Source organism: Thamnophis sirtalis, unplaced genomic scaffold, assembly GCF_051295495.1.
Source record: "Thamnophis sirtalis isolate CommonGarterSnake01/CBP01778 unplaced genomic scaffold, rThaSir2_p1.2 scaffold_4, whole genome shotgun sequence".
Lineage (NCBI taxonomy): Eukaryota > Metazoa > Chordata > Lepidosauria > Squamata > Natricidae > Thamnophis > Thamnophis sirtalis.
This window is the reverse complement of record NW_028261384.1, coordinates 1,087,618-1,115,599: the sequence shown is the minus strand read 5'-3', so window position 1 is coordinate 1,115,599 and position 27,982 is coordinate 1,087,618. Positions and strand designations below refer to the sequence as shown.

At 49.7% G+C, this 27,982-nt stretch overlaps 1 protein-coding gene and 1 pseudogene across 1 annotated transcript; both read left to right on the top strand.

The window, feature by feature from the left end:
- Positions 1-98: 98 nt before the first annotated feature.
- On the top strand, positions 99-16,316 carry LOC106547939 (uncharacterized). The gene is made up of 5 exons (XM_087712216.1): positions 99-147; positions 10,557-10,688; positions 11,251-14,525; positions 15,296-15,350; positions 15,473-16,316. The coding sequence occupies exons 1-5, from the start codon at positions 99-101 to the stop codon at positions 16,126-16,128; spliced, it is 4,167 nt and encodes a 1,388-aa protein (XP_087568342.1). The 3' UTR covers positions 16,129-16,316.
- A 6,875-nt stretch (positions 16,317-23,191) lies between these two features.
- On the top strand, positions 23,192-23,876 carry LOC106555075 (GTPase IMAP family member 9 pseudogene; annotated as a pseudogene).
- Positions 23,877-27,982: the final 4,106 nt, after the last annotated feature.

Here is a 27,982-nt window from a genome sequence, read left to right as displayed (position 1 = left end):
CATTTTTGGTTCCAGGAGGTTTCAGGGAGGCATGCTAGGCCCAAAACGGGGCACAGAGAGGTCTCGCGCATGCGCAGGGTGGTGGGGTGCATTGCATTATGGGTGTGGGCATGCACACGCATGATTTCGGCACACAAGGAGAAAAAGGTTAGCCATTACTGATCTGTACACATAAACACACACACACATGCACACGCACATGCACACACACACACTTAACATTCAAGCTTCCCTAGTCGTCACCCCGAAAGAAAGAACGTGAGAGAGTCAGGAACCCAGGAACATCCTGAGGTAAAATGAACACACAGAAGAAAAAGGTGGGAAAAAAGGGAAAGGCCCCCCCTTCGTACTTGCAGCAACCAATCACAGTGTAGGTCGCCTCATGCCCGAGTCAGCACTCTCCAGTCAACTGCAACTGTGCTTCCTATTGGACATTTTGCCCTTCCAGCTACGAAATAAAATATCCTGCCGCTAAGCAACGGCAAAGAGCCGCCACGGCATGGTGGTTAGAATGCAATACTGCAGCTTAGGCTACTTCTGAGGACTGACGACTGCCAGCAGTTCGGCAGTTCGATTCGCCCCAGGCTCAAGGTTGACTCAGCCTTCCATCCTTCTGAAGTCTGTAAAACGAGGACCCAGATTGTTGGGGGCAATAGGCCGACTCTGTAAAACTAGTTGGAGGGGGCTATAAAGCACTGTGAAGCAGTATATAAGTCTAAGTGCTATTACTAAAGCGAAAATGCTCGGGGCGCCTGCGCTGCCTGGAAATCACGTGATTGAGGAAAAGGCCCGAAAGGACCCTCCGCCCAGCCACAATAAGCGCCTCACTTCCTCTGATCTTTGCAAGACAATTTGCAGGGCTCCCTCCCTTCCCCGTCCAACAGCCAGAGTTGAAAGGCAGCTGCCTAAAATTCAGGGACGGGAGTAGAAACAGCCCCCTTATTAATAGCCGCCAGAATCCGGATCCCTCCAGGATCCCTCCACCTGTGCCAATTTCCTCTTTGGCCTAAGCGGAGTCCACTTCTTCAGTTCTAAGTTCTTCCGTGGTTGGGCTTCTTCTTTAGAACGGAGGGAACTTAACAGATTAACAGAATTGGAAGGGACCTTCTAGGTCATCTAGTCCAACCTGTCCCTGAAGCAGGAGACCCTGCACCATTTCTTCTACAATCAATAAATCAGAATAGAGCTGCAAGGGACTTTAAGGTCATCTAGTCCAACCCCCTGCTTGAGTAGGAGACCCTTTAAGAATTACAGAATCATAGAGTTAGAAGGTACCTTGGAGGTCATCTAGTCCCTGCTCAAGCAGAAGACCCTATTCCACTTCAGACAAATGGTTGTCCAGCTGTTCTCCAAAATCTCCAGTGATGGAGACCCACAGCTTCTGGTGGCAAGCTGTTCCACAGGTTAATTGCTCTCACTGATAGGAAGTTTCTCAATTCCAGGTCGCTTCTCTCCTTAGTTAGTTTCCATCTGTTGTTTCTTGTCCTTCTGGTGCCTTCAAAATAAGTGGACCCCCTCTTCTTTGGGGCAGCCCCTCAAGCACTGGAAGATGGCTATCATGTCGCCCCTAGTCCTCCTTTTCTCTAGACTAACCTTAACCAAATTCTGCAACCATTCTTTATATGTTTCAGTCCTGCAGGCCTTTAATCACCTTAGTTGCTCTTCTCTGCACTTTTCCCAAAGTCTCAACATCTTTTTTGTAACGTGGTGACCAAAACTGAGTGCTGTATTCCAGGTGCAGCAATAGCAATAGCAATAGCAGTAGACTTATATACCGCTTCATAGGGCTTTCAGCCCTCTCTAAGCGGTTTACAGAGAGTCAGCATATTGCCCCCAACAATCTGGGTCCTCATTTTACCCACCTCGGAAGGATGGAAGGCTGAGTCAACCCTGAGCCGGTGAGATTTGAACCGCTGAACTGCTGATCTAGCAATAGCCTGAAGCCTTACTAAGGCTTTACAAAGCTGTATTAAGACTTCATGTGACTTTGAGCCAATGCCTCTGTTTATACAACTGAGGATCATGTTAGCTTTTTCGGCGGCTGTGAGATGCCATCTCGCAGTCACGTTTTTTTTCTCCATAAAATTTCTTTTTATTTTCCATTTTCATGGCATATAATCACATGTATACTATTACATAGTCAATATCATGTTGTATGTAAGTAATTACATCAATTCATCTTGCCATCAACTACCAAAAAAACCAACAACAGTTATTGGCTCTTCTGCTCTCCGTACACCATATTTATACCTTATCCGACACTTTCTTCCCCCTCTCTCCTCCCCCTCTCTACCTCCTTTCTTCCCTCCATCATCCTTTTCTACTCTACTTCCCCTTCCTTTCTCCTTCTGCTCTCTTCCCTTACCACTCCTCCTTATACACCTCATTTACCCCCCCTCACCCTCTCTCCTGTCCCTCTCTTCCTATCTTTCTTCTCTCCTCTGCTTCCCACTCTTCCTCTAATTCACTTGGTGTATTTCAGCTTCTGAGCAAACTCCATTCTATGTTGATGGTATTTATAATTCCATTTCAATATACATAAAAAAGAAAATATAGCAGTATACATATACAATCATATTACCTTAAAATCCAACACCCCTCCTCCAACTGAGTATACTCCCCTCCCTCCCACCCTCCCCCAAACCCCCCCAGCCTTCCCCCCCTGACTTCCCAGAACCAATACAAGGTATAAATCTTTAACAAGAAGAGTTTAAAATATACTTAAAGAGAAAGTAGAGAATTAATAACGTCTTTAAATTGAGCTTAGCTCCTCCTTGTTAGGCTCCTCCTCGCAGTCACATTTATTGACGGCTTGCAACAGTTTTACAATCTCTGCCCTCTGCTCCCATCATAAACCCCGTCAGCAGTTCAAAGGACGGAGAGATTGAACAGGGGAGCAGCCACGGAGAGCAGGGAGCCACCTGCCACCGTGGATTCCTGATTCCAACCAGGTAGGACCCCCAGAAGCACCGTGACCCTGGAGTTGGCACTTGCTGGGCCAGCGGAGTGGAGTGGGGTGAGGGCAGGGCTGTTCCTGGGTATCTGGTGGAAAGCAGGTGTGTCTTGGACTTAGCTACTTGGTGTTTTTACACAAGAGCAAGTGGTCCCTCCACTCTCAGATATGCTCAGGGGTGGATAGGACACCAGATTCCCTCAATGTTGGATGGTTTCCACAGGACAGAAAAGCAAGGAATTTAGCTACAGATCTGACATGGAAGTGGGGGGATATTCCAGGAAATTGGGGGAGAGGGCTTGCTACTTTTTGGAAGACTGCTGAATTCTGCACAAGCAGCCAAACAAGGTAAGGGAATTGGTGGGGGAGGAAGTGACACCTTCTTCCAAACCCCCACACCATTATGACTCTCGATCCCCCCTCCCAACTCTAATTTTTTCCAGTGAGATTCCAACTCGGATCCTGCCGGAGGATCAGATTTTGCTCTCTTTGCTGTGGGGGAGGGGGAGAATGGGAGGAGCTGGAGAGAAACCATTTTGTTTTCCTTCCTCCTTCACTAAAAACCTCTTGTGGGCAGAGTGCAGGGGGAGCTTGGCAGAAGCTCCAAAGTCAAGGAACTCCTTCCAGGAGGAGGGGAGGAGGAAGTGGGAAGGCATGTCCATTTTGTGTCCTTCTTCTCAATCAATCACTCAATCAATCACTCAATCAATCACTCAATCAATCAATAAGAATAGAGCTGGAAGGGACTTCTAGTCGAACCCCCTGCTCAAGCAGAGGACCCCATTTCCATCCCAGACAATTAGCTTCAGAATCTCTTCTTTAAAAACCTCCCGTTTTAAGAATGGGGCACCCACAAGCTCTGGTGGCAAGCTGTTCCACTGGTTAATTGTCCTCTCTCTCTCCTTGAGGAGCCAAGGAGGAGCAGGAGCCAAGGTGGCGCAGTGGTTAAATGCAGCACTGCAGGCTACTGCTAGATCAGCAGGTCAGCAGTTCAAATCTCACCGGCTCAGGGTTGACTCAGCCTTCCATCCTTCCGAGGTGGGTAAAATGAGGACCCAGATTGTTGGGGGCAATATGCTGACTCTCTGTAAACCGCTTAGAGAGGCCTGAAAGGCCTATGAAGCGGTATATAAGTCCACTGCTATTGCTATTGCTATTGCTATTGATAAATTTCCACCCATTGTTTCTTGTCCTGCCTTCTGGTGCTTTGGAGAATAGGTGGAAACCCTCCCCCCACCTCTTCCATGGGGAAGGCCCTCCCTCCGATACTGGAATCCAGCTGTCATGTCCTCCCTGGTCCTACTTTTACCTCGACTAGCCAAGCCCAAATCCTGCAACCGTTCTCCAGATGTTTTGTTCTCCAGGCCTTTACTCAACTTAGTTGCTCTTCATCCCAAAGGTGCTTTTTTCAAGAGGCAACTGGACTTTCTGGTTTTCCTTGGAAGAAGATTTGCTTCTCATCCAAGACGCTTATGGTTGTTAAAAGGATTCCGTTAGCTTTTTCGGCTGTTCCTCCTTTTTCTGTCTCCAAGCTTTTAGCCTTCCTAGTTTCTCTTCTTTGCACTTTTTCCAAAAACTCAACATCTTTTTTGAAATGTGGGGACCTTTCCGTATTGGGGATTAGGCATTCTCTCCTCTCCCCCGGTATCCCACTGACTAAAGTGCTTCCTTTCACCCGGCTGAGCTGTGCTGCGGGCGAAAGAAAGTGCTTAAATCATTGGGGTGCTGGGAGAGAGGAATTTGAATTTGAATTGAATTTGAATTTACTTTATTTGTATGCTGCCCTTTTCCCTGAAAGGGACTCAGGGCGGCTCACAATTCAAGGGCGGGGGGGGGGGGAACAAACAAACAAAGTTACAGAACATAGAGATCATACACAGCTAAAAACACAACAATCATACCATTCGAAGTGGGGCTGCAAGTCTTTAGCCCCAGGCCTGTCGGAACAGCCAGGTTTTAAGGGCTATGCGGAAGGCCTGGAGGGTGATGAGGGTACGAATCTCCACGGGGAGTTCGTTCCACAGGGTCGGAGCAGCCACAGAGAAGGCCCTCCTCCGGGTGGTTGCCAGTCGACACTGGGCGGCTGATGGAATTCGGAGGAGGCCTAGTCTGTGGGATCTTATTGGCCTAGTGGAGGTAATTGGCAGTAGGCGGTCTCTCAAGTACCCAGATCCAATACCATGAAGGGCTTTGTAGGTGACAACCAGCACCTTGAAGCGAATCCGGAGATCAACAGGTAGCCAGTGTAGCTCGCGGAGGATAGGTGTTACGTGGGTGAATCGAGGCGCACCCACGATTGCTCGCGCGGCTGCATTCTGGACAAGCTGAAGTCGCCAGATACTCTTCAAGGGCAGCCCCATGTATACCACGTTGCAGTACTCCAACCTAGAGGTCACAAGGGCACGAGTGACTGTTGTGAGAGCCTCCCGGTTCAGGTAGGGACGCAACTGGTGCACCAGGCGAACCTGGGCAAATGCCCCCCTGGTCACAGCTGACAAATGGTGTTCAAAAGTCAGCTGTGGGTCCAGGAGGACTCCCAAGTTGCGGACCCTATCTGAGGGGCGTAGTATTTGACCCTCCAGCCTGAGAGATGGAACACTTGGCCAATTAGTAGGAGGGAAGCACAACAGCCACTCGGTCTTATCTGGATTGAGTACAAGCTTGTTAACCCCCATCCAGTCCCTAACAGCCTCGAGGCCCTGGCTCATCACGTCAATCGCTTCATTGAGTTGGCACGGGGCGGACAGATACAGCTGTGTATCGTCCGCATACTGGTGGTATTTTATCCCGTGCCGTCGAATGATCTCACCCAGCGGTTTCATGTAGATATTAAAGAGGAGGGGGGACAGGACCGAACCCTGTGGCACCCCATACATTAGGGGCCTAGGGGTCGAACTCTGCCCTCCAACTAACACTGACTGCAACCTGTCTGAGAGGTAAGAGGAGAACCACCGTAAAACAGTGCCTCCCACCCCCACTTCCCACAGTCGTCGCAGAAGGATACCATGGTCGATGGTATCAAAAGCCACCGAGAGGTCAAGGAGTATCAGGATGGAGGCATGACCTCCATCCCTGGCTCTCCAGAGATCATCGATCAACGCGACCAAAGCAGTTTCCCGTGCTGTAGCCAGGCCTGAAACCCGACTGGAAGGGATCTAGATAACTGGTTTCCTCCAAGGACCGCTGGAGCTGAAAGGCCACCACTTTCTCAACAACCTTCCCCACGAAGGGGAGGTTGGAGACTGGACGATAGTTGTTTAGAACGGCTGGATCCAAAGATGGTTTCTTCAGGAGGGGTCTCACCACCACCCCTTTAATGCAGGGGGAAAGACCCCCTCCCGAAGGGAGGCGGCAACAACCCCCTGGATCCAGCCCCATGTCACCTCCCTGCTGTTGACAACCAGCCAGGAGGGGCACGGGTCCAGTACACATGTGGAGGCACTTACATCTCTCATGGCCTTGTCCACGTCCTCAGGGGTAACAGCTTGAAAATCAATCCAGTGATGTCCTACCAGATTATCCCTTGGTGCCTCAGCTGGTTCTGCAGGATTGGAGTCCAGGTCCGTCCGAAACCGAGCAACTTTATCCGCGAGGAATTGGACGTAGTCCTCAGCTCTGCCTTGCAAAGGATCGCTCATATCCCTCCTATTTAGGAGGGAACGGGTTATCCCAAACAAGGCGGCTGGGCGCGACTCAGCGAAAGCAATCAGAGAGGCAATGTAAGTTCTTTTTGACGTCCTAATTGCCCGGATGTAAGCTCTGTTGCTGGATGTTAAAAGTGCTTGGTCCGACTCGGATTTTCTGGATCTCCATCGGTGCTCTAGGCGTCTCTTTCGGCGCTTCATCTCCCGGAGTTCCTCAGTAAACCAAGGGGTTCTCCTGGATCCACTGCCTCCGAGTGGCCGTAAAGGCGCAATCCGGTTGAGAGCCCCTGTCGCTGCTGAATTCCAAGCAGCAACCAGAGTCTCCGCCGGACTGCGGGCGAGAGCATCAGGAATGACCCCAAGCTCCGTCTGAAAACCCAACGGGTCCATAAGTCGCCTGGGCGGAACCACCTGGTCGGTTCCTCCTCCCTACAGTGGGGGTTTGGTCTCCGAAAGTCAAGCCTCAGTAGGTAGTGGTCTGACCATGTCAGGGGTAAGATCTCACTACCCCTCAGACCAAGGTCACAAGTCCACTGCTCCGAGAGAAATACGAGGTCGAGCGTGTGACCCGCCGAGTGGGTTGGGCCCCGAATTACTTGGGTCAAGCCCATGGCTGTCATGGAAGCCATGAACTCCTGCGCCCCATCAGAGTGTTCACCGAGTGAAGGCAAATTGAAATCCCCCAGAACCATAAGCCTGGGGAACTCAATTGCCAGCTCGGCTACCGACTCGAGGAGCGAGGGGAGGGCTGCTGCAACACTGTTGGGAGGCAGGTACGTTAACAGCAAGCCCACTTGACCCTTGAGGTCCAACTTCACCAGCAGGGACTCACACCCGACAAGCTCCGGAGCAGGGATCCTACGAGGTACTAGAGACTCTCGGATAACAATGGCCACACCCCCACCCCTTTTCTGAGCTCGCGGCTGATGGAGCACCTGAAAACCTTCTGGGCACATCTCTACGAGGGGGGACTCCTCCCTCCAGGCCCAGCCAGGTTTCAGTAATACATGCCAGGTCTGCCCTCTCATCTAAAATTAAGCCCCGAACGAGAGGAGCCTTATGAACTACAGACCTGGCATTTAGCGACAACAGCCTGAGACCAGGGTCCTGATTACTCATGCCATCTGGCCTTGGAGTGGGGTCATAGGGGCCGGAAGGAGGGATCTCTGTAACGTAGCGAGCCCTCCTTCCCGGTAATGGAAGGAAGGAAGGAAGGAAGGAAGGAAGGAAGGAAGGAAGGAAGGAAGGAAGGAAGGATGGATGGATGGATGGATGGATCCAAAGCACCAGAAGGCAGGAGAAGAAACAATGGATGGAAACTTATCAAGGAGAGAAACAGTGAGGACAATTCCTAATATTGAGGACAATTAACCAGTGGAACAGCTTGCCACCGGAAGCTGTGGGTGTTCCATCACTGGAGGTTTTTAAAGAAGAGACTAAAACCTCCAGTGATGAAGCATCGACAACTTCTGGTGGCAAGCTGTTCCACTGGTTAATTCAATCTATCCATGATCATTCATTATCTTTCTCCCATTCTTCTTTGCCTTCTTCTTTAAATTTCTGCTTCTCTGGGTTCAGAATTCTATTTAGGCTTGATTTTAATGATTTATGCGAGAAGCTGGAGCCATCTTAATCTTTTGCAGAAAAAAAGTGGGGGGAGAAAACTTCATATTTCCCAGTTCTTGATTTTGTTTATTATTTTTTCCCTTACTACTTTTCACCTCTCGTTAGTTATAGCTGCTCAAAATATTTTAATTGGAACAAGCTTGAATACAGCCAAACTCGGGTATGTTTCCTCTTCTCCTCCTGCTTTTCCAAGTTATGATTTATGGCAGTTGATTAATTAGAATTTCCCACACAGGCAAGATTAGGTTATCAGTTGTCAGTGAGGAGAAAGTGCTTTTTTTCTTTTTTAATTTTTTTTTTATTAACAAACATGTAAAATACACACACACAAAACTTAGACGTACATCACATTTACACAATACAATACGAACAGGAACTTCCTGTTCTTTCTAATAGCAATTATCAATCGATACCGCTCACCTTATATTATTTCCCCTTCTATTATATTTCATTTGGATTTCACCGTTCTTAACCCTCTTATTTTACTCATAACTGTTATTTTTGAGTTTTGTTATATTCCTTCATTGATTCTTGTTTCTTTCCTCCATCCACCTATACCATTTATCCATATCTGGTGGAATTCTGATTCTTCTTTTCCCTGGATTTCTTTAGTTAGTTTGTCCATTTCAGCACAATCCATAACTTTTCTTATTATTTCATCTTCGCTTGGAATTAATTTGTTTTTCCATTTCTGGGCAAAGGCAATCCTTGCCGCCGTAATTATATGTAGTATTAAACACTGGATTTCTTTTTTGTATTTCGCAGACATTGTTCCTAATAAAAAAATGAGCTTTTTTCTTCGTCTTTCTCCCTTGTTGCATTCCACCATTCGTTAATTGGGGTCGCTTAAGATATGCTAGTTAAAAGACATTCGGATGAAGCAAATCTTCACACTTCTAGACTCCTTTAAAAAACACAATCTTTTCAAGTCGAAAACCAAAGTGTTTGGGTGGGTTTTTCACTTCTCTGCTTTCTCCCTTTCTATCCAAATTGTTTCAAACAAATGGCTTTTGTGGGGGGCTAGTGTTTCAACCCTCCATTTTCCTTTTCTCTTTTTCTTTCTTTTTGCAAAAATCCCAATCTGACCATCAATATTATTTATGCTCTCAAGATTCTTTGCCTTTTCCAAGTTTTGCTTTGTGACTGTGGGTTAGATGAATTTTCTTACTGGTCTTTGAACTCTTCCACACCCTCCTGTTCAGTTGCTTTGGCTGGAAGCCAGCTTCTTCTGCAGCCATGTTGCCATGCTGCCACCCCACTCCGATTCAGAGGGCAAATCTCTGACCTGCGAGGGATCTCTTGCCTCCCCCTGGGTCTGATGAGACACTGCCCCTTCTCCCCCAACTCCAGGGTGGTTCTGGTCTAAAAAAGATCTCGGAATTGGTTTGTCAGACAGGGTTCATGTGGGAGTCTTGAGAGCTCAAACACCCCCACATCTGTCCAGTTGGAGAACTTCCGGTGGACTCCCCAACAGGACTTTCTGGAGTAGGTAGCGTAGGGTGGGGTAGAGTGGAGTAGATCTCCTCAGTTCTAAGTTGCTTCTCTCCTTGATTTGTTTCCACCCATAGCTTCTTGTTCTACCCTCAGGTGCCTTGGAGAATAGTTTGACTCCCTCTTCTTTGTGGCAGCCCCTGAGATATTGGAACACGGCTACCATGTCTCCCCTAGTCTTTCTTTCTATTAAACTAGACATACCCAGTTCCTGCAACCGTTCTTCATATGTTTTGGTCTCCAGTCCCCTAATCCTCTTGGTTGCTCTTCTCTGCACTCTTTCTAGAGTCTTCACATCTTTTCTACATCATGGTGACCAAAACTGAATGCAGGATTCCAAGTGTGGCCTTACCAAGACCTTATAAAGTGGTATTAACCCTTCACGTGATCTTGATTCCATCCCTCTGTTGATGCAGCCTAGAACTGTGTTGGCTTTTTTGGCAGCTGCTACACACGGCTGGCTCCTATTTAAATGATTGTCCACTAGGACTCCAAGATCCCTCTCACAGTTACTACTAGTGAGCAAGGTACCACCTATACTATACCATTTTGTTAGATGGCGCCCAATGTTTACAAGGATACTATTAAAAGGATGTAATTAAAATGATCTTTACCTGAGGAGTTGGGGATTTTGCCCCCTCAAAGACTTCTGCACTGCCACCAGTTGTTCTCTGGGACTGCTGCTCCTACCCCAAGGGTCTCTGTGGAGTGTTTCTTACTCAGCCAACCCAGAACGTGGACCACCATCAGTGGGGGGGGGGAATGTGGCTTCTGCCCACATCCTGCGTCACAGAGTCAACTGTCAGTTTTTGCCTCCTCCAGATGTTTCTCCTCTCTTGTAGGGCAGCAGAAGCATCGGCAATTGCAGGAGATGAGCATGGCCCTGGAAGAGGACATCAGAGAGATAGCCACCCTGGGCCGCCCCTTCCAGCTGGGGATGTTGTACGACTGTCGCAAGGATGCACTCATCCCAGGTAGGAGAGGGAGGAGAGGATGATGGGTCTCTGGAAGGACAGAGGGAGGGAGAGAGACAGGCACTGCCATCAATGTGCAGCCTCAACCCAGGGACAGAGTTGAGCTCCTGGGTGCATAGCCTGCTAGTAGCAGCTAGCTAAATAGGACCTCCTAGCTGGGAATGCATATCCAACCCTTCACCAAGGATGCAGCCGGACTGGCATTGATTACCCAACATAGAACAGTTCCCCCCCCTCCCCAGAAGCACCGAAATGGTTTGGAAAACAGCTAATAAATGAAGTCTAGGCTCCCCCATAGAATGGTGAACTCAGGGATAGACTTCTGAAGTTGTGGAGCAGGTGACTCTGAATGCTTCATGAAAATGTAGTTTCCCCAGGGAGTTCTGGATCTTTCTTGAAATCAATAGATGCATAGCAATTCCCATCCCCCTCTACTCAGTCAAAAGCCTTTGAAATGTTGCCATGTTTCTCTGGCGATGATTGGACATAAATGGGGGAACCCTCCAGGGGGAAGATGTCTCTATTACCCCACCTCTCTGGAGCTTCTCTATCCAATAACTGGTATTTTCAAGGTCTGGTTTCAATTCATCCTCCTATTTTCTTGTGCTCCGTGCAGGCACCACCCTTTGGGACTACAGCTCTCTTCAGAAGGACCTGACCATCAAGCCTCAGCCCAAGACAGCCACTGAAATCATTGCATCTGACAGCATAGATGACAAGGCCTCCGCCCTGGACATCTCAGAACCCATTAAGGCCAGTTTCCTTGGAGGGCTGATTGATGTGAGAGGGTCAGCAGAGTATCTTCATGATACCAAGAAGTCCAAGCAACAGGCCAGAGTCACCCTTCAGTACAAAACCACCACCAAGTATGAACAGCTGACAATGAGCCACCTAGGGATCCAGAATGTCTCTTACCCAGCCGTCTTTGAGCAGGGCACAGCCACCCACGTGGTCACCGCCATCCTCTATGGAGCCCAGGCCTTCTTTGTCTTCAACCGAGAAGTTTCTTCAATGGAGACAGTAAAACATATAGAAGGAAACCTCCAGGCTACACTCACAAAGGAAATATCAATCACAGGACAAGCAGATATGAAGCTAAATGAGGAGGAGAAAGAGAATGTTCTCAATTTCAATTGCAAGTTCCATGGAGACTTTTCTTTGGACAAAAATCCAGTGACTTTCCAAGATGCCATGCAGGTTTACACAACTCTACCAAAAATGTTAGGGAAAGAGGGGGAGAAGGCTGTGCCAGTTCGGGTCTGGCTCTACCCACTGAGCAAGCTGGACCCTGGAGCAGCTAAGATGGTCCGTGAGATCAGCCTAATGTTGATCTCTGATGCTGAAAAGATCTTGGAGGAACTGAATGACATTGAGATGCAAAGCAATGATTTAGCCATTGATCCCATTTCTGAGACCTTCCCTGAGATCAAGAGGAAGATCTTGCAGTTCAAGGATGTGTTAAAGCAACACAGGCGGACTTTCCAAAAAAGGCTGGCCAGAATGTTGCCTTCCATCCGGGGAGGAGGGCAGGAGGAAGGGACCCTAGTGGACTTCTTGATGTCTGTCAAACGGTCACCCTTCAACAGCCAAAGGCTCCGTGAATTTCTGGACACCAAGAAAAGAGAAATTAACTATGTCAAATCTTATCTGACTATTCTTAATAATATAGAAGTTATCTCATCTCGGAACAAGCTGGAAAAAATAGTTCTTGACCCCCAGAATGAATATGTGGTCTCCTTTGTATTCACCTCTTTACATGAAGAGGAGCCATTTCTCTTGAGTTTACAGGAATGGCTTCAGGAGCAATTCTCACAAGAATCGACTAAGTCCACAAAGTCCACTCCCGAGGTCAAGAAAGGCCTGGCCTGGTTTGAGGAGAAGGAGAGGATTCGCAATGCTCGCCATGTTGCCAAATCCATCAGAGACTTTTTCAGTATCAATCAATCAATTGAGAAGGTTCGTTTTGTTGTGACTTCACTGCAAGATGTGGACAACCCAGGAGCCTCTATATACCTTTATGAAGATGGAGAGCTGGTCAGCAAGAACTTTGAGTTGCCTTCAAAACCTCTCCCTTTGCTGACCAGTGAACTCAGACATGACAGCATTCAGCTGAAGTTTCAGCCAGCTAAATATGGAAAAGCTGCAATCTCCAGCTATCTGGTAGAGTACAAGGTTGCAGGGGAAGAAAAATGGAAGACCATGAGGACACAGGACCCCAGGGAGATGTTCCTGCTGAAAGATCTGCCTCCAAACACAGAGTTCCTATTCCAGTATGCTGCTTGTTGCAAGGTAGGTCTTAGTAAATTCAGTGACCTGAGCCCACCCATAAAGACCCTTCCCACCAGCCCCCCTGAGAAATTGAGAATGGTCACTGCAGCATCTTCTGTCATCTCTGTGGCCTGGATGAGTCCCAGCATTGTTGCCTCAGGAGTTGTGGTCAAGGAGTACAAGGTGGAATACAGAATGGTGGAGGCTGGAGCTGGGAAGGACCAATGGACTGAAAAAAGGACTGGGAGAAAAACAGAATTTTATTCCATCAAAGGTCTGAAGCCACAGACGGTGTATAGAATACGGGTGTCGGCTGTGTGTGATAATGGAGCTCTGGGTGTCCCTAGTGAGGAGGTGGAGGTCTCCACATCACTGGAGAAAATAGATGCAAAAAATGTAGCTCTCCATTTCCTTCAGGAAAGCTCCCTTGTGGAGGACAGAAAGCCATTACTGTTCGCCCTTCCTCTGGAGAAAGTCCCCTCAGATGCCTCTACCTCCTGTCTGATGTACCAGTTTGGAAAGGAGAACCTGGAAGTGCCCAACAAAGTGATCCTGGTGATGGGAGCAACAGGGAGTGGGAAAACCACTCTGATCAACGGGATGATCAATTATATCCTGGGTGTCAAGTGGGAAGACAATTTCAGATTCAAACTCATTCATGAAACCACCCAGAGAAGTGAAGCTGGAAGCAGGACATCTGAAGTCACAGCCTACGTGGTGAACCATCGGAAGGGCTTCCGAATTCCCTATTCTCTCACAATCATTGACACTCCAGGATTTGGAGGCCCAAGAGACGCAGAGCAAGACAAACTTGTTGAGAAGAAGCTCCTGGAGTTTTTCTCCACCCAAGGCGGAATTGACCACGTGGATGCCATCTGCTTCGTGGCCCAGGCCTTCCTTGAACATTCAACTCGCGCCCAGAAATGCATCTTTGATTCCATGATCTCCATGTTGGGAAAAGATCTGAATGACAACATCCTGTTCCTGATCACCTTTTCAGATGGGGTGACCTCACCTGTCCTGGAGGCCCTCAAGGAGGCTGACCTCTCATGTGCTCAAGATGAGTCGGGAATCCCTCTGTACTTCAGATTCAACCATTCGGCTCTCTTTGCTCCCCAAGAATATCTTGGAGGCTGTAAATCTGCTTCTGAAATGTTCCTGAAAATGAGCACTGAGAGCATGAAGGATTTCTTTGACTCATTAGAGATGCTGGAGACCAAAAGCTTAACCATGACCATGGAGGTCCTCAAGGAACGTCAGGAGTTAGAAGCTGCTCTCAGAAGTCCTCCCCCTCCTAAGATTGAGCAAGTGCACCCAAATAGTTTCCAGATCAGTATTGATCCGGTAGCCATTGGGAAGCCTTCGGTCTCCAATTACCAAGTAGAATATCGAATTGCAGAAGAGAATTGGAAAAGTCTCAATACCAAAGGCCCTAAGGATCAATTCACCCTGGAAGATGTCCACCTAAATCTTCAGTACCAATTCCGATGTGCAGCTGTGACTCCAGAAGGGCTCGGTCAATGGAGCAAGGCGATCACTTGCATCTGTCCCACAGGGAGGCCTGCTGAGGTAACTTGAGCTTGGGGGAGGAAGGGGAGGAGAGTGCAGAATAGCCTGATACCAGTTGTGGGGTGTCCATCTCTGGAGATTTTTAAGGAAAGACTGGACAGCCACTTGTCTGAAATGATATAGGGTCTCCTCCTTGAGCAGGGGGTTGGATGAGAAGACCCCCAAAGTCCCCCACTCTGCACTCAGGGAGGAGAGCCATGGGGCAGGGGAGGTTCCCAAGGGACAGAATTGGGTGGAGGTGGGGGAGGGCACAGATGCAAATCAGCATCCTCAGAAGAGGCTATTCTCCCAGGATTGAAGGGGATTCAAGAAAGAGCCCCCCCAAAGGAGCCTCCCAGCACCCAAAACGGATTGAATTCAGAGTAGACCACCTTGGAGGACTTGTTGGGAGGCCAAGGGGAGGGTGGTTGGAGAAGGGGGGAAAGAGGGGTACCTGGAGGAAGACAATCTGGAGCTGTATTAGGAGCAGCTAAAGCGGCAGACAACAGGGGCCCTTTGAGCATGGAGCTGGCGGTGGGGAGCTGCCAGCAACTTTGGACATCAACCCCCACCATTCCTGATACTCCCAAGAATTGAAGGGCTGCATAAAAAGAGGGGTGGCACACGGGGAAGGATCAGATGGGTCAGCCTTGAGGGCAGTGAGGAGGGGGTGGCAGCCCTTTTTTATCCCTCCAAATACCTCCCTGTGCCTTCCGGGGAAAGGGAGTTTTTGGCAGCCTCCCTGCAAGGCAGCCTCTCCTTTGGCTGATTCTCTTTCTCTTTTCATGCAGAAATCCCGGGTTTTGTGCGGTGCGACTGGTCTGGAAATACATGGAAGCATCCCAGGTAAAGTCTTGGGCCCTGGAGGGTGGGCTGGAAGCTGCTGTCCTGGGTGGAAGGACAGGCAACTACGGGTTTACGCTGCTGACCGTGTCCCTTTCTTCTCTCCTCTCCCCTTTGGGTTGCAGGGCCTGAACGGAGGATCGTCCTGGTGGGCAGAAGCGGAAGTGGGATAAGTGCAACAGGAAACACAATTCTGGGGAGCAAAGTCTTTAAGTTTGGTACATCATCTTCATCAGCAACAGAAGTATGCCAAAAGGAGGAAGCACAGCTGAATGGCAGGAAGGTTGTGGTTGTTGATACGCCTGGATTTTTCCATACCACACGTCCACAGAAGGTCACTGATGCAGAAGTGAGCAAGTGCGTGAAGCTTAGCTCCCCAGGTCCCCATGTCATTCTACAGGTAATGCCTCTGAGTTATTTCATCTGGAAGGAGATGGAGGTGACTCAGCTCATCAAAGAGGTTTTTGGCCTTAAAGCCAAGAATTACACAATCCTCTTGTTCACCTGCAAAAAAGGTCAATCTCTAGAAAAATTTATACCTTCCCTAGGTGAAGACCTGAAGGAATACATTGCTGAATGTGGGAACCGGACATTGGCTTTCAACAACGAGGCCGAAGGGGAAGAACGAGATGCTCAGGTGGCCGAACTGATGGCCATGGTTGATGATCTGGTGGAAAGGAACAGAAATGCTCCTTGTTTCACAGAAGACATGATGAATGTCAACAAAAGACGCAACCTCTGTTTGTTTCCCTTTCCATCAGAGACCAAAATGTCTCTCTAATTAAGAGGCTGCTCCCAGCTCTGCCAAAGGCCTCAGCTCTTCTGTTGGGTGTTCTAATCCAGCCCTCGCCATGTGACCTCTGAAGAACCCAAGTCAGAGTTAGATATCTGAGTCCTCCTCGGCCAATTCCTTCTCTCAGGAACCCAGTTTCTCCTCTTGGATGACAGGACTTCCTTCAAGGGCCTTGGAAGATCCTGTGTTCCCCCCCCCCCAAATCAACAGGCACCACAATCTAATTCTCCACCACCTGGACAATTGTCCTTTTGGAAACACAGACTCTTTGGGGCTTCTCCATCTGTCAGTCTTTCAAGGTCAACCAGGCCGGGAAGCCAATAACACGAGGAATATTAGAGTTTGACTTTACTGATATGGGTTATAGTAGCAGAATCTTGAAAGCATCATCCCTTTGCTTCCTTTGGCACCAAAGAGCATCAAGGCAGGGCAGCCTTGAGATTCTTTCTCACCCTTACCTGTTTTCCTGGGGTGAATCCGTGTTTTCTTAACAGCTGCCACAATTTTTCTGCAAGGCTGTTTCTATAATCCTCTACACCAGGAGTCCCCAACTCACAGGCTGTGGACCGGCAGTTGGCCATGGCCCACCAGGAACTGGGCTACGCAACTCAACAGAGCTTCATCTGTGTACACGTAGGACCCAGGAAGGAACTACCCCCCCCCCAATCCATGGAATACTAGCCTCCACGGAACTGCTCCACGGAACTCATACCCACTGTTCTATGCCATCTTCCAGGGAGAAAACCTGGATTCACGGTCCGTGCGTGTGTGAAAGAGAGGGAGAGAGATACAGTAGATAGAGAGATATTTGTTTCAAACTGAGATCTTATTAAATCTCATCCTATTTTTTTAAGAAAACAAGCTGTGTTTTTTGGGAGTGTCTGTGTGTCACAGTTACTAATGAAGCTGAACCTAACCAGATGTGTGTCACAACCTGATGAAAAGTCAGAGGGGAAGAAGGGGAGGTGGTCCAATCATCCTGGAGAAGGAGGATACTCCAAGGGTGGGTCAGAACTCAAGGTCTCCCCCAAAGCTTTTCACGCTGGGTCCAGGGAGGGGGTCCTTCTGGATGGAAATGAGGCTCCTGCTGGGTCCTTCCCATCTCTTAGCATCCTTCAACTCCACTCCAGATGATTCTCTTCACTGACTCTCTTCCGGTCTCCTGGTCAGTCAAGAGGAAGAAGGACACGTGTCCGGCAGCCACATTTGCAGCAGGAAGTTCAGGTCTGTCTCCCGAACAAATTTGGGGAGGACGATGCTCCACCCGGTTCCCACTGGGGATGAAGGAGAACATGTTGTTCGGCCATTCCTCTTCCATGCCTTCTCCTGTTCCTCCCCCAATGTGGACACCTCCCCTCTTTTGGGTCCTTAAGAGAAGCACTCCAGATGAAGGAGGAGCCAACGTCACGACAAAACAATGTGCGCTCTCGACTGTCCGAGACTGCCATTGACACTTTTGCCTCTGGACAGTCCAGTAGGACCTAAACCATCCCAGAGAGATGGTAATCAGGAAGACAAAGCCTTGCTGGTCTCAGGGACACCACAAAGTCCCTGATTGACCCAAGCGAAGCGCTCCAAACCCTCCGCCCAGCGACAATAAGCGGCTCACTTCTTCTGATCTTTGCAAGACAATTTGCAGGGCTCCCGCCCTTCCCCGTCCAACAGCCAGAGTTGAAAGGCAGCTGCCTAAAATTCAGGGACGGGAGTAGAAACAGCCCCCTTATTAATAGCCGCCAGAATCTGGATACCTTCAGGATCCCGCCACCTGTGCCAATTTCCTCTTTGGCCTAAGCGGAATCCACTTCTTCAAGTGGTTGGGCTTCTTCTTTAGAACAGAGGGAACTTAACAGATTAACAGAATTGGAAGGGACCTTGTAGGTCATCTAGTCCAACCTCCCACCGAAGGAGGAGACCCTGCACCATTTCTTCTACAATCAATAAATCAGAATAGAGCTGCAAGGGACCTTGAAGGTTATCTAGTCCAACCCCCTGCTTGAGTAGGAGACCCTTACAGAATTACAGAATCATAGCGTTAGAAGGTACCTTGGAGGTCATCTAGTCCAACCCCTGCTCAAGCAGAAGATCCTATTCCATTTCAGACAAAGGGTTGTCCAGCTGTTCTTCAAAATCTCCAGTGATGGAGCACCCACAGATTCTGGTGGCAAGCTGTTCCACAGGTTAATTGCTCTCACTGTTAGGAAGTTTCTCCTTCATTCCAGGTTACTTCTCTCCTTAGTTAGTTTCCATCTGTTGTTTCTTGTCCTGTCTTCTGGTGCTTTCAAAATAAGTGGCACCCTCTTCTTTGGGGCAGCCCCTCAAGCACTGGAAGATGGCTGTCATGTCACCCCTAGTCCTAAATAGGAGGGAGACGGGGAACCCCCTGCAGGGTAAGGCTGAGGAGTATGGTCAGTTCTTGGCGGACAAAGTTGCTCAGTTTCGATTGGAACTGGACTCCACTCTCGCAGATCCAGCCGAGACACAAGGGAATGACTTGGCAGACCATCTCTGGGTTGAGTTCCAGGATGTTGCCTCCGGGGATGTGGACAAGGCTATGCGAGCTGTGAGTGCCTCCACCTGTATACTGGACCCGTGTCCCTCTTGGCTGGTTGCCAACAGCAGAGAGGTGACACGAGGCTGGATCCAGGCGGTTGTTACCACCTCTCTTCGGGAGGGACACCTCCCCACCGTGCTTAAGGCGGCGGTGGTGAGGCCCCTCCTGAAGAAACCGTCCTTGGATCCAGCAGTTCTTAACAACTACTGTCCAGTCTCCAACCTCCCCTTTGTGGGGAAGGTTGTTGAGAAGGTGGTGGCCTTACAGCTTCAGCGTACCTTGGAGGAAGCTAACTATCTTGACCCCTTCCAGTCTGGCTTCAGGCCCGGTTACAGCACAGAAACCGCTTTGGTCGCATTGACCGATGATCTCTGGAGAGCCAGAGATGGAGGCCATGCGTCCATCCTGGTTCTCCTTGACCTCTCAGCGGCTTTCGATACCATCGACCATGGTATCCTTCTGCGACGACTGCGGAAGGTGGGGGTGGGCAGCACTGTTTTACAGTGGTTCTCCTCCTACCTCTCAGACAGGTCGCAGTCGGTGTTGGTGGGGAGGGAGAGATCGTCCCCGAGGCCCCTAACCTATGGGGTGCCGCAGGGCTCGGTTCTGTCCCCCCTACTATTCAACATATACATGAAACTGCTGGGCGAGATCATTCGGAGGCACGGGATTAAGTACCACCAATATGCGGACGATACACAGTTGTATCTGTCCGCCCCGTGCCAACTCAATGAAGTGGTGGACGTGATGAACCGGGGCCTTGAGGCTGTTAAAGACTGGATGAGAGCTAACAAACTGGTGCTCAACCCGGAAAAGACCGAGTGGCTGTTGTGTTTTCCTCCCAAAAATTCGGCTAATGTTCCATCAATCAGGCTGGGGGGGAAAAATTTATACCCCTCAGACAGGGTCCGCAACTTGGGAGTCCTCCTGGATCCACAGCTGAGTTTTGACCATCATTTGTCGGCTGTGACCAGGGGGGCATTTGCCCAGGTTCGCCTGGTGCGCCAGTTGCGGCCCTACCTGAACCGGGAGGCTCTCACAACAGTCACTCGAGCCCTTGTGATCTCTAGGCTGGAATACTGCAATGTGCTCTACATGGGGCTGCCCTTGAAGAGCATCCGGCGACTTCAGCTAGTCCAGAACGCGGCCGCGCGAGTGATCATGGGCGCACCACGGTTCGCCCATATAACACCGATCCTCCGTGAGCTGCGCTGGCTACCTGTCGATCGTCGGGTGCACTTCAAGGTCTTACTTACCACCTATAAAGCGCTCCATGGTAGTGGATCTGGCTATCTGAGAGACTGCCTTCTGCCAATTACCTCCCTGCGTCCCATCAGATCGCAAGGGTAGGCCTCCTCCGAATTCCATCCGCCAGTCAGTGCCGACTGGCGACTACGCGGAGGAGAGCCTTCTCGGTTGCAGCTCCGACGCTATTGGAGATCCGTACCCTCACCACAGTCCAGGCCTTCCGCACAGCCCTCAAGATCTGGCTATCCCGTCAGGCCTGGGGATAGGATTTATTCTCACCCCGCCCGAATGTTGAGTGAATGTTGTGTTTTATGGTTAATTTTTTTTTACTCACGTTTTTTTTTTCTTTTATGTCTTGTCTTGCACTCCCTTCCCCCATCGTTGTAAGCCGCCCTGAGTCCCCTCAGGGAAAAGGGCGGCCTATAAATGTTCAATAAAATCATAAAATCATAAAATCATAGTCCTCCTTTTCTCTAGACCAGTGTTTTTCAACCACTGTGCCGCGGCACACTAGTGTGCCGTGACATAGTGTAAGGTGTGCCGTGGGAAAATTACTTTATATATAGTCAATATAGGCACAGAGTTAAATTTTTTTAACATTTTCTAATGGTGGTGTGCCTCGTGATTTTTTTCATGAAAAAAGTGTGCCTTTGCACAAAAAAGGTTGAAAAACACTGCTCTAGACTAACCTTAACCAAATTCTGCAGCCATTCTTTATATGTTTCAGTCCTCCAGGCCTTTAATCACCTCAGTTGCTCTTCTCTGCACTTTCCCCAAAGTCTCAACATCTTTTCTGTAACGTGGTGACCAAAACTGGGTGCTGTATTCCAGGTGCAGCCTTACTAAGGCTTTACAAAGCTGTATTAAGACTTCATGTGACTTTGAGCCAATGCCTCTGTTTATACAACTGAGGATCATGTTAGCTTTTTTGGCTGCTGTGAGATGCAATCTCGCAGTCACATTTATTGATGGCTTGCAAGGGTTTTACAATCTCTGCCCTCTCCTCCCATCATAAAACCCGTCAGCAGTTCAAAGGACAGAGAGATTGAACAGGGGAGCGGCCACGGAGAGCAGGAGAGCCACCTGCCACCATGGATTCCTGATTCCAACCAGGTAGGACCCCCAGAAGCGCCGTGACCCCGGAGTTGGCACTTGCTGGGCCAGCGGAGTGGAGTGGGGTGAGGGCAGGGCTGTTCCTGGGTATCTGGTGGAAAGCAGGTGTGTCTTGGACGGAGCTACTCAGTGGAAGGAAGTGGTCCCTTCTCTCTCAGATATGCTCAGGGGTGGATAGGACACCAGATTCCCTCAATGTTGGGCAGTTTCCACAGGACAGAAATCAAGGAATTTAGCTACAGATCTGACATGGAAGTGGGAGGACATTTCAGGAAATTTGGGGAGAGGGCTTGCTACTTTTTGGAAGACTGCTGAATTCTGTGCAGGCAGCCAAAGAAGGTAAGGGAATTGGGGGTGGGGAGCGACACAATTATGACTCTCAATCCCCCCTCCCAACTCTGTTTTTTTCCAGTGAGATTCCAACTCGGATCCTGCTGGAGGATCAGATTTTGCTCTCTGTGCAGTGGGGGAGGGGGTGTTTCTGTGAAAGAAAGAAGGGAAGGAAGGAAGGAAGGAAGGAGGGAGGGAGGGTGGGAGGGAGGGAGGGACAAAGGGAGGAAGAACTACAAACCTGGCACTAGAAGAAGCTTCAGAGGATACCTTGAAAAAGCACAGCAATCCAGGCCTGGAAGGGACCTAAGGTCATCTAGTCCAACCCCCTGATCCAGCAGGACATTGTTAAAGCGAGTTTCTCTCCTTTGACACCCCCAGTCACATGGCTACATAGCCACACCCACCCAGTCACATGACCTCCACCAAGACACACCCACAGGGCCGGTAGGAAAAGTTTTAGATTTCCTACAATCTCCAGTTATTAGTATTTTCGCTGTTTGAATCGAACATATTGTTTCTACCGTCTTCACAAATTTCTCTCCAAATTGCATGTTTTTTAATTGTGTAGTAAAGAATTTCCATTTCAAGTTGTCAAAGGCCTTTTGGGCATCCCAAAAAATCAGTGGGCAGAGTGGATGTCCAGTCTTTGGAGGAAGTGAACTGCAGCTGGTCCCTCCTGGACCCCCAGGACCCCCAAGTGGGCATTTCACATGGCCTCAGGGTGGAGTGGGGTGAGGGCAGAGCTCCTCCTTCAGTCTTCAGTCTCCAATTTCCAGGTGGAATTGCAGAAGAGAATTGGAAAGGTCTCCAGGCAAAAGGCCCTAAGGATCAATTCACCCTGGAAGATGTCCACCCAAATCTTCAGTACCAATTCCGATGTGCAGCTGTGACTCAAGAAGGGCTCGGTCAATGGAGCGAGGCGATCGCTTCCGTCTGTCCCACAGGGAGGCCTGCTGAGGTAACTTGAACTGGGGGGGGGGGGGAAGAGGAGAGAGTAGAATAGCCTGATACCAGTTGTGGGGTCTCCATCTCTGGAGATTTTTAAGGAAAGACTGGACAGCCACTTGTCTGAAATGATTTAGGGTCTCCTCCTTGAGCAGGGGGTTGGATGAGAAGACCCCCAAAGTCCCCCACTCTGCACTCAGGGAGGAGAGCCATGGGGCAGGGGAAGTTCCCAAGGGGCAGAATTGGGGGGAGGTGGGGAGGGCACAGATGCAAATCAGCATCCTCAGAAGAGGCTGCTCTCCCAGGATTGAAGGGGGTTCAAGAAAGAGCCCCCACAAAGGAGCCTCCCATCCCCCATAATGGACTGAATTCACAGGAGACCACCTTGGAGGACTTGTTGGGAGGCCAAGGAGAGGGTGGTCGGGGAAGGGGGGAAAGCGGGGTACCCAATCTGGAGCTGTATTAGGAGCAGCTAAAGCGGCAGACAACAGGGGCCCTTTGAGCATGGAGCTGGCTGTGTGGAGCTCCCAGCAACTTTGGACATCAACCCCACCATTCCTGATACTCCCAAGAATTGAAGGGCTGCCTAAAAAGGGGGGGTGGCGCACGGGGAAGGATCAGATGGGTCAGCCTTGAGGGCAGTGAGGAGGGGGTGGCAGCCCTTTTTATCCCTCCCCCCCAAATACCTCCCTGTGTCTTCCGGGGAAAGGGAGTTTTTGGCAACCTCCCTGCAAGGCAGCCTCTCCTTTGGCTGATTCTCTTTCTCTTTTCATGCTGAAATCCCAGGTTTTGTGCTGTGCGACTGGTCTGGAAATGGCTATGATGGCCATATGCTGATGACTGTGTCCCCTTCTTCTCTCCTCTCCCCTTTGGGTTGCAGGGCCTGAACGGAGGATTGTCCTGGTGGGTGAAACAAAAAGTGGGAAAAGTGCAACAGGAAACACAATTCTGGGAAGAAAAGTCTTTGAGTTTGGTTTGTCAGCTGGGCAAGTAACAGAAGTATGCCAAAAGGAGGAAGCACAGCTGAATGGCAGGAAGGTTGTGGTTGTTGATACGCCTGGCTTTTTCCGTATCAGACGTCCACAGGAGGACATTGCTGCAGAAGTGAGCAAGGGTGTGAAGTTTTGCTCCCCGGGTCCCCACGTCATTCTGCATGTGATGCCTCTTAGTTATTTCATCCGGAAGGAGATGGAGGTGACTCAGCTCATCAAAGAGGTTTTTGGCTTTAAAGCCAAGAATTACATAATCCTCTTGTTCACCCACAAAGATCACCTGAACGGTCGATCTCTAGAACAATTTTATATCTTCCAGAGATAAAAAACTGAGGAAATATGTTGCTGAATGTGGGAACCGGATATTGGCTTTCAACAACGAGGCCAAAGGGGAAGAACAAGAGGCTCAGGTGGCCAAACTGATGGCCATGATTGATGATCTGGTGTGCAAGAACAGAAATGCTCCTTGTTACACGGAAGACATGATGAAAGTTAACAAAAGACACGATTTCTTATTGTTTCCTTTTTCATCAGAGGCCAGAAAGTCTCTCTAATTGAGCCTCTGCTCCCAAGGTGGCAGCTCTGCCAAAGGCCACTCTCAAGCTTCAAAAGGCGATTTTGCTCTCGCAGCTATTAACGCTTCTCAGCTTCCAATGAATTATGGGAGGAGGGAAGGGGGAGATAGAACTGAGGCTTCAGACATCAAGTTCCCAGCTGTGGGAACCAAGGACACTTCATCAGGTGTTTACCAAGAATTTCTCACAACAATACCAGGAGATTCCATTGGACAATGTGACCTGGTCCAATAGGGGGAGGGAGAACCTGAACTTTAGCTATGTGACTCTGTGGGGGAGGGGGGATTAGCTAGATCTTGCTATGCCCTCCTCTTTGCCGATACGATGTACTTGATAAAGTTTTGCATTCTGAAATTGGATTGTGTCGACCGTGTAGGCTTTGGCTGGGTTCATCAGATGGAACATTGAGCCCTTCTGTTTTGTGTTCCAATCCAGCTCTCACCACAGGTGTGCTGCTGCAGGTTCGGACGGGTTCACCCAAACCCCTTGTTCAGATTCTGCATGATTCAGAGAACCAGCAAATTGGACCACCAGCTGACTCCATCCCCACCTCTTTTGGGGGCCATTTTTGGCTTTTTTGGTGCAAAAAAAGGCTTTCAGGCCAAAAATTGGGCGGGCGTGGCCAGCTAATGAAAAGATTAGCCCCAACCAGCTGAATCCTACTTGTTCCTTTGAGGTGAGTGGCTGGGAGCTGGGTGTGAGGAGTGATATCAACCACCCAGTCACATGACCAACAAGATACATCTACCCAGCCAGAGAACCAGTTGTTAAAAATTTGCAGCCCACCACTGGCCCTTGCCATGTGACCTCTGAAGAACCGGAGTCAGATTCGTGGCCGAGTTTCCCTGAGCCAGAGTTGGTATTCAACCAGTTAGGATTAGTTCAGGTGAACTGGTACCAGAAATTTTAATGGTTCGCCAAACCGGTAAATAATACCTCTGGCTGGCCCTGCCCCCACCCGCCTGCTTGCCCCTTTTGTTTGCCACTCGACTGCTTGCCCACTCGCTGCTCGCCCACCTGCCTCCTCACTGCTCACCTTCTTGCCTGCTTGCCACTCATACACACACCCGCCCTATATATGTTGCCTTTGCCATGCGGCCCAGCTAATTGCCTCCCCTTGCCAGTCACTTCTGTGCCTTACCCGCTCTGCTCAGCTCACCAAAGGTAAGCATGCCACCTGCTCGCCCTTCGCCAGGGGCCTGGGCCCATGGATCCCGAGGCTGAGGAAAATCAGAGAATGATCAGTATGATCTTCATTGGTCAGTCTGCAGATGACATTAGGGCCAGATTACAGAAGACAGAGGGGGCCCCCAGGAAAGGCAATCTCTGAACTTGTGGAGTTAGCATACAAAGTGTATACTAATCAGGCTCAAACCTCAGAGAAGAAGGAACTTCAAAGGGCAAGAAGAAACACAATTTTTCTCACCCAGGCTCTTAGACAGGAAGAGGGGGAGGCCAGGAGATCAACTGCTGGAAGAATTGTACGAGGAGGTAGTTTGTGGGGATCGGTAGTTAGGATGCCAGGCCTGGTCAGAGGAAGGGCAAAAGGCCAAGGGAACACCCACACACACACATGGAGTCTAATGCTTTCGTTGAGGAGAGGAAGGCCATTGGAAGAATAAGAGTCACTTCCCCAACTCCCGATCCTTTGGACCAGGAGGCGCTCGCAACAGTCACTCATGCCCTCGTGACCTCAAGACTGGACTACTGCAATGCGCTCTACATGGGGCAGCCCTTGAAGAGTATTCGGAGACTTCAACTCGTCCAGAACGCAGCCGCGCGAGCGATTGTGGGTGCACCTCGGTACACCCACGTTACACCTATCCTCCGCGAGCTGCACTGGCTACCGATCGGTCTCCGGATATGCTTCAAGGTGCTAGTCGTCACTTATAAAGCCCTTCATGGTATTGGACCTGGGTACTTGAGAGACCGCCTGCTGCCAATTACCTCCCACAGACCCATTACATCTCACAGGGTTGGCCTCCTCCGGGTGCCATCTACCAGCCAATGCCACCTGGCTATTACCCGGGGGAGGGCCTCTGTGGCAGCTCCGGCCCTCTGGAATGAACTCCCCGCAGGGATTCGGACCCTCACCTCTCTCCAGGCCTTCCGGAAAGCCATCAAAACCTGGCTTTTAGCTCATTTCTGGCCTCATTTTTGCCCTCCCCAGCCCCCAGGAGGTCTCCTAAAGTCTATGCACGGCCATTTTGGTGAAGGGGTGGGGTTTCAGGAAGGAAAAAATACTGGATTTAGTGTATAAGACACACCCAGATTTTCATCCTCTTTTTTGAGGGAAAAGGGTGCATCTTATAGTCCGAAAAATATGGTAGGTTCCTGGCACAGACCAGTGGCTTACTTCAGCAAGCAGATTGACACCATGGCCTTGGGCTGTCCAGCATGTCGGAGGGCTGTAGCAGGCACGGCACTCTTAGTGGAAGAAGCCCAGAAGCTGACTCTGCATCAAGAACTGAGAGTCAAGGCCCCACATGGGGTCAAGGAGGTCATGGAAGTGAAAGGAGCATATTGGATGACCGGCAGCAGACAGGCTAAATATCAAATTATTTTGTTGGGTGCACCAGCAGTAACTTTGAAAGTTTTTCATACTTTAAATCCAGCTACCCTCCTGCCACCTGTGGGCTCAGAAGAACAACATGATTATGTGGAGGTCATAGATTCGGTCTATTCAAGCCGATCTGATTTGTCAGATGAACCATTATAAAATGCAGATTGCGAGTGGTTCATTGTAGCAGTAGTTTTGTCCAGAATGGTGTCCACAAGGCTGGTTATTCAGTGGCCACACCCTGGGAGGGAGTTGAATCCGGACCCCTTCCCCCAAGCACAACTGGCTGAAATCAATATCCAGGGACCTCCAGTTGGCCAAAGGGAAGAGGGTTAATGTCTGCACAGACAGTCAATATGCATGTGGAGTTTTACATGCGCATGGGGCTCTTTGGAAAGAAAGGGGTATGCTCAATGCCCGGGGGGAGGGGGGCAATTAAACATGGGCCCCAGATCATAGAGTTACTGGAAGCCAAGGGGAGAGATGGCCTGCTTTGCATTGGTTTCTTTCCTGAACTTTTTATCCTCAATCACATGACCTCCAGGCAGCACAGGGGCCCGAGATACTTTTCACTTTCGCTTAGATGTGTCTGCTTTCTCAATGCCTGGGATTAGGAAGTGGAGAGGAGAAGGAGGCGTGGGGAGGTTACGGATCCAGTTACAGTTGCAAGTGGTCCCCAATAGCAGTAGACTTATATACCGCTTCATAGGGCTTTCAGCCCTCTCTAAGCGGTTTACAGAGAGTCAGCATATTGCCCCCAACAATCTGGGTCCTCATTTTACCCACCTCGGAAGGATGGAAGGCTGAGTCAACCCTGAGCCGGTGAGATTTGAACCGCTGAACTGCTGATCTAGCAGTAGCCTGCAGTGCTGCATTTAACCACTGAGCCACCTCAGTGAGCTACCCCCAGCAGTGGTGGTATTCTGCTGGTTCACCCGGTTCGGGCAAACCTGTAGTGGCGGTGGCGGAAGGCTCCGCCCACCTACCCAGACGCCCTGTGCATGTGGATGTGGGCGTGGGTGTTCCCGGTTCCGAACCAGTAGTGAAGGCAAGAGAATTTCATGGCTGGTCCCCAGGCAGGGGACAGACTCAGGGAGAACAAGCAGAGCAGAAAATTTGCTGATTGTTAGATTTGGAAAATCTCAGAACTGGAAGGGTCTCTTCGGGCCATCTAGTCCAGCCCCTGCTCAGATCAATTGCCCACCTGGAGCCTCACAGATCTTCTCTGGGTCTTCTCAAGGTCAACGTGTCTCTTGCTCTCCAACTTCTTTTAAGTTTAGGAACCCATTCTAAGAGTTGGGCTACCTTCAAAATCCAATCAACACAATTGGCATCTGCCTTTCTGGGACATGGCTGCCCACTTGATTGGGCAAATCTGCTCTCTGTTTGGGGGAGGGGGATCTCCTGGCCTCAAAATCCTGCAGATCCACTGCCCAAGTTACCAAATTTGCGGATGATACTAAGCTGGCAGGAATAGCCATCACCCTAGAAGATAGGCTCAAGATCCAAATGGATTTCAACAGAC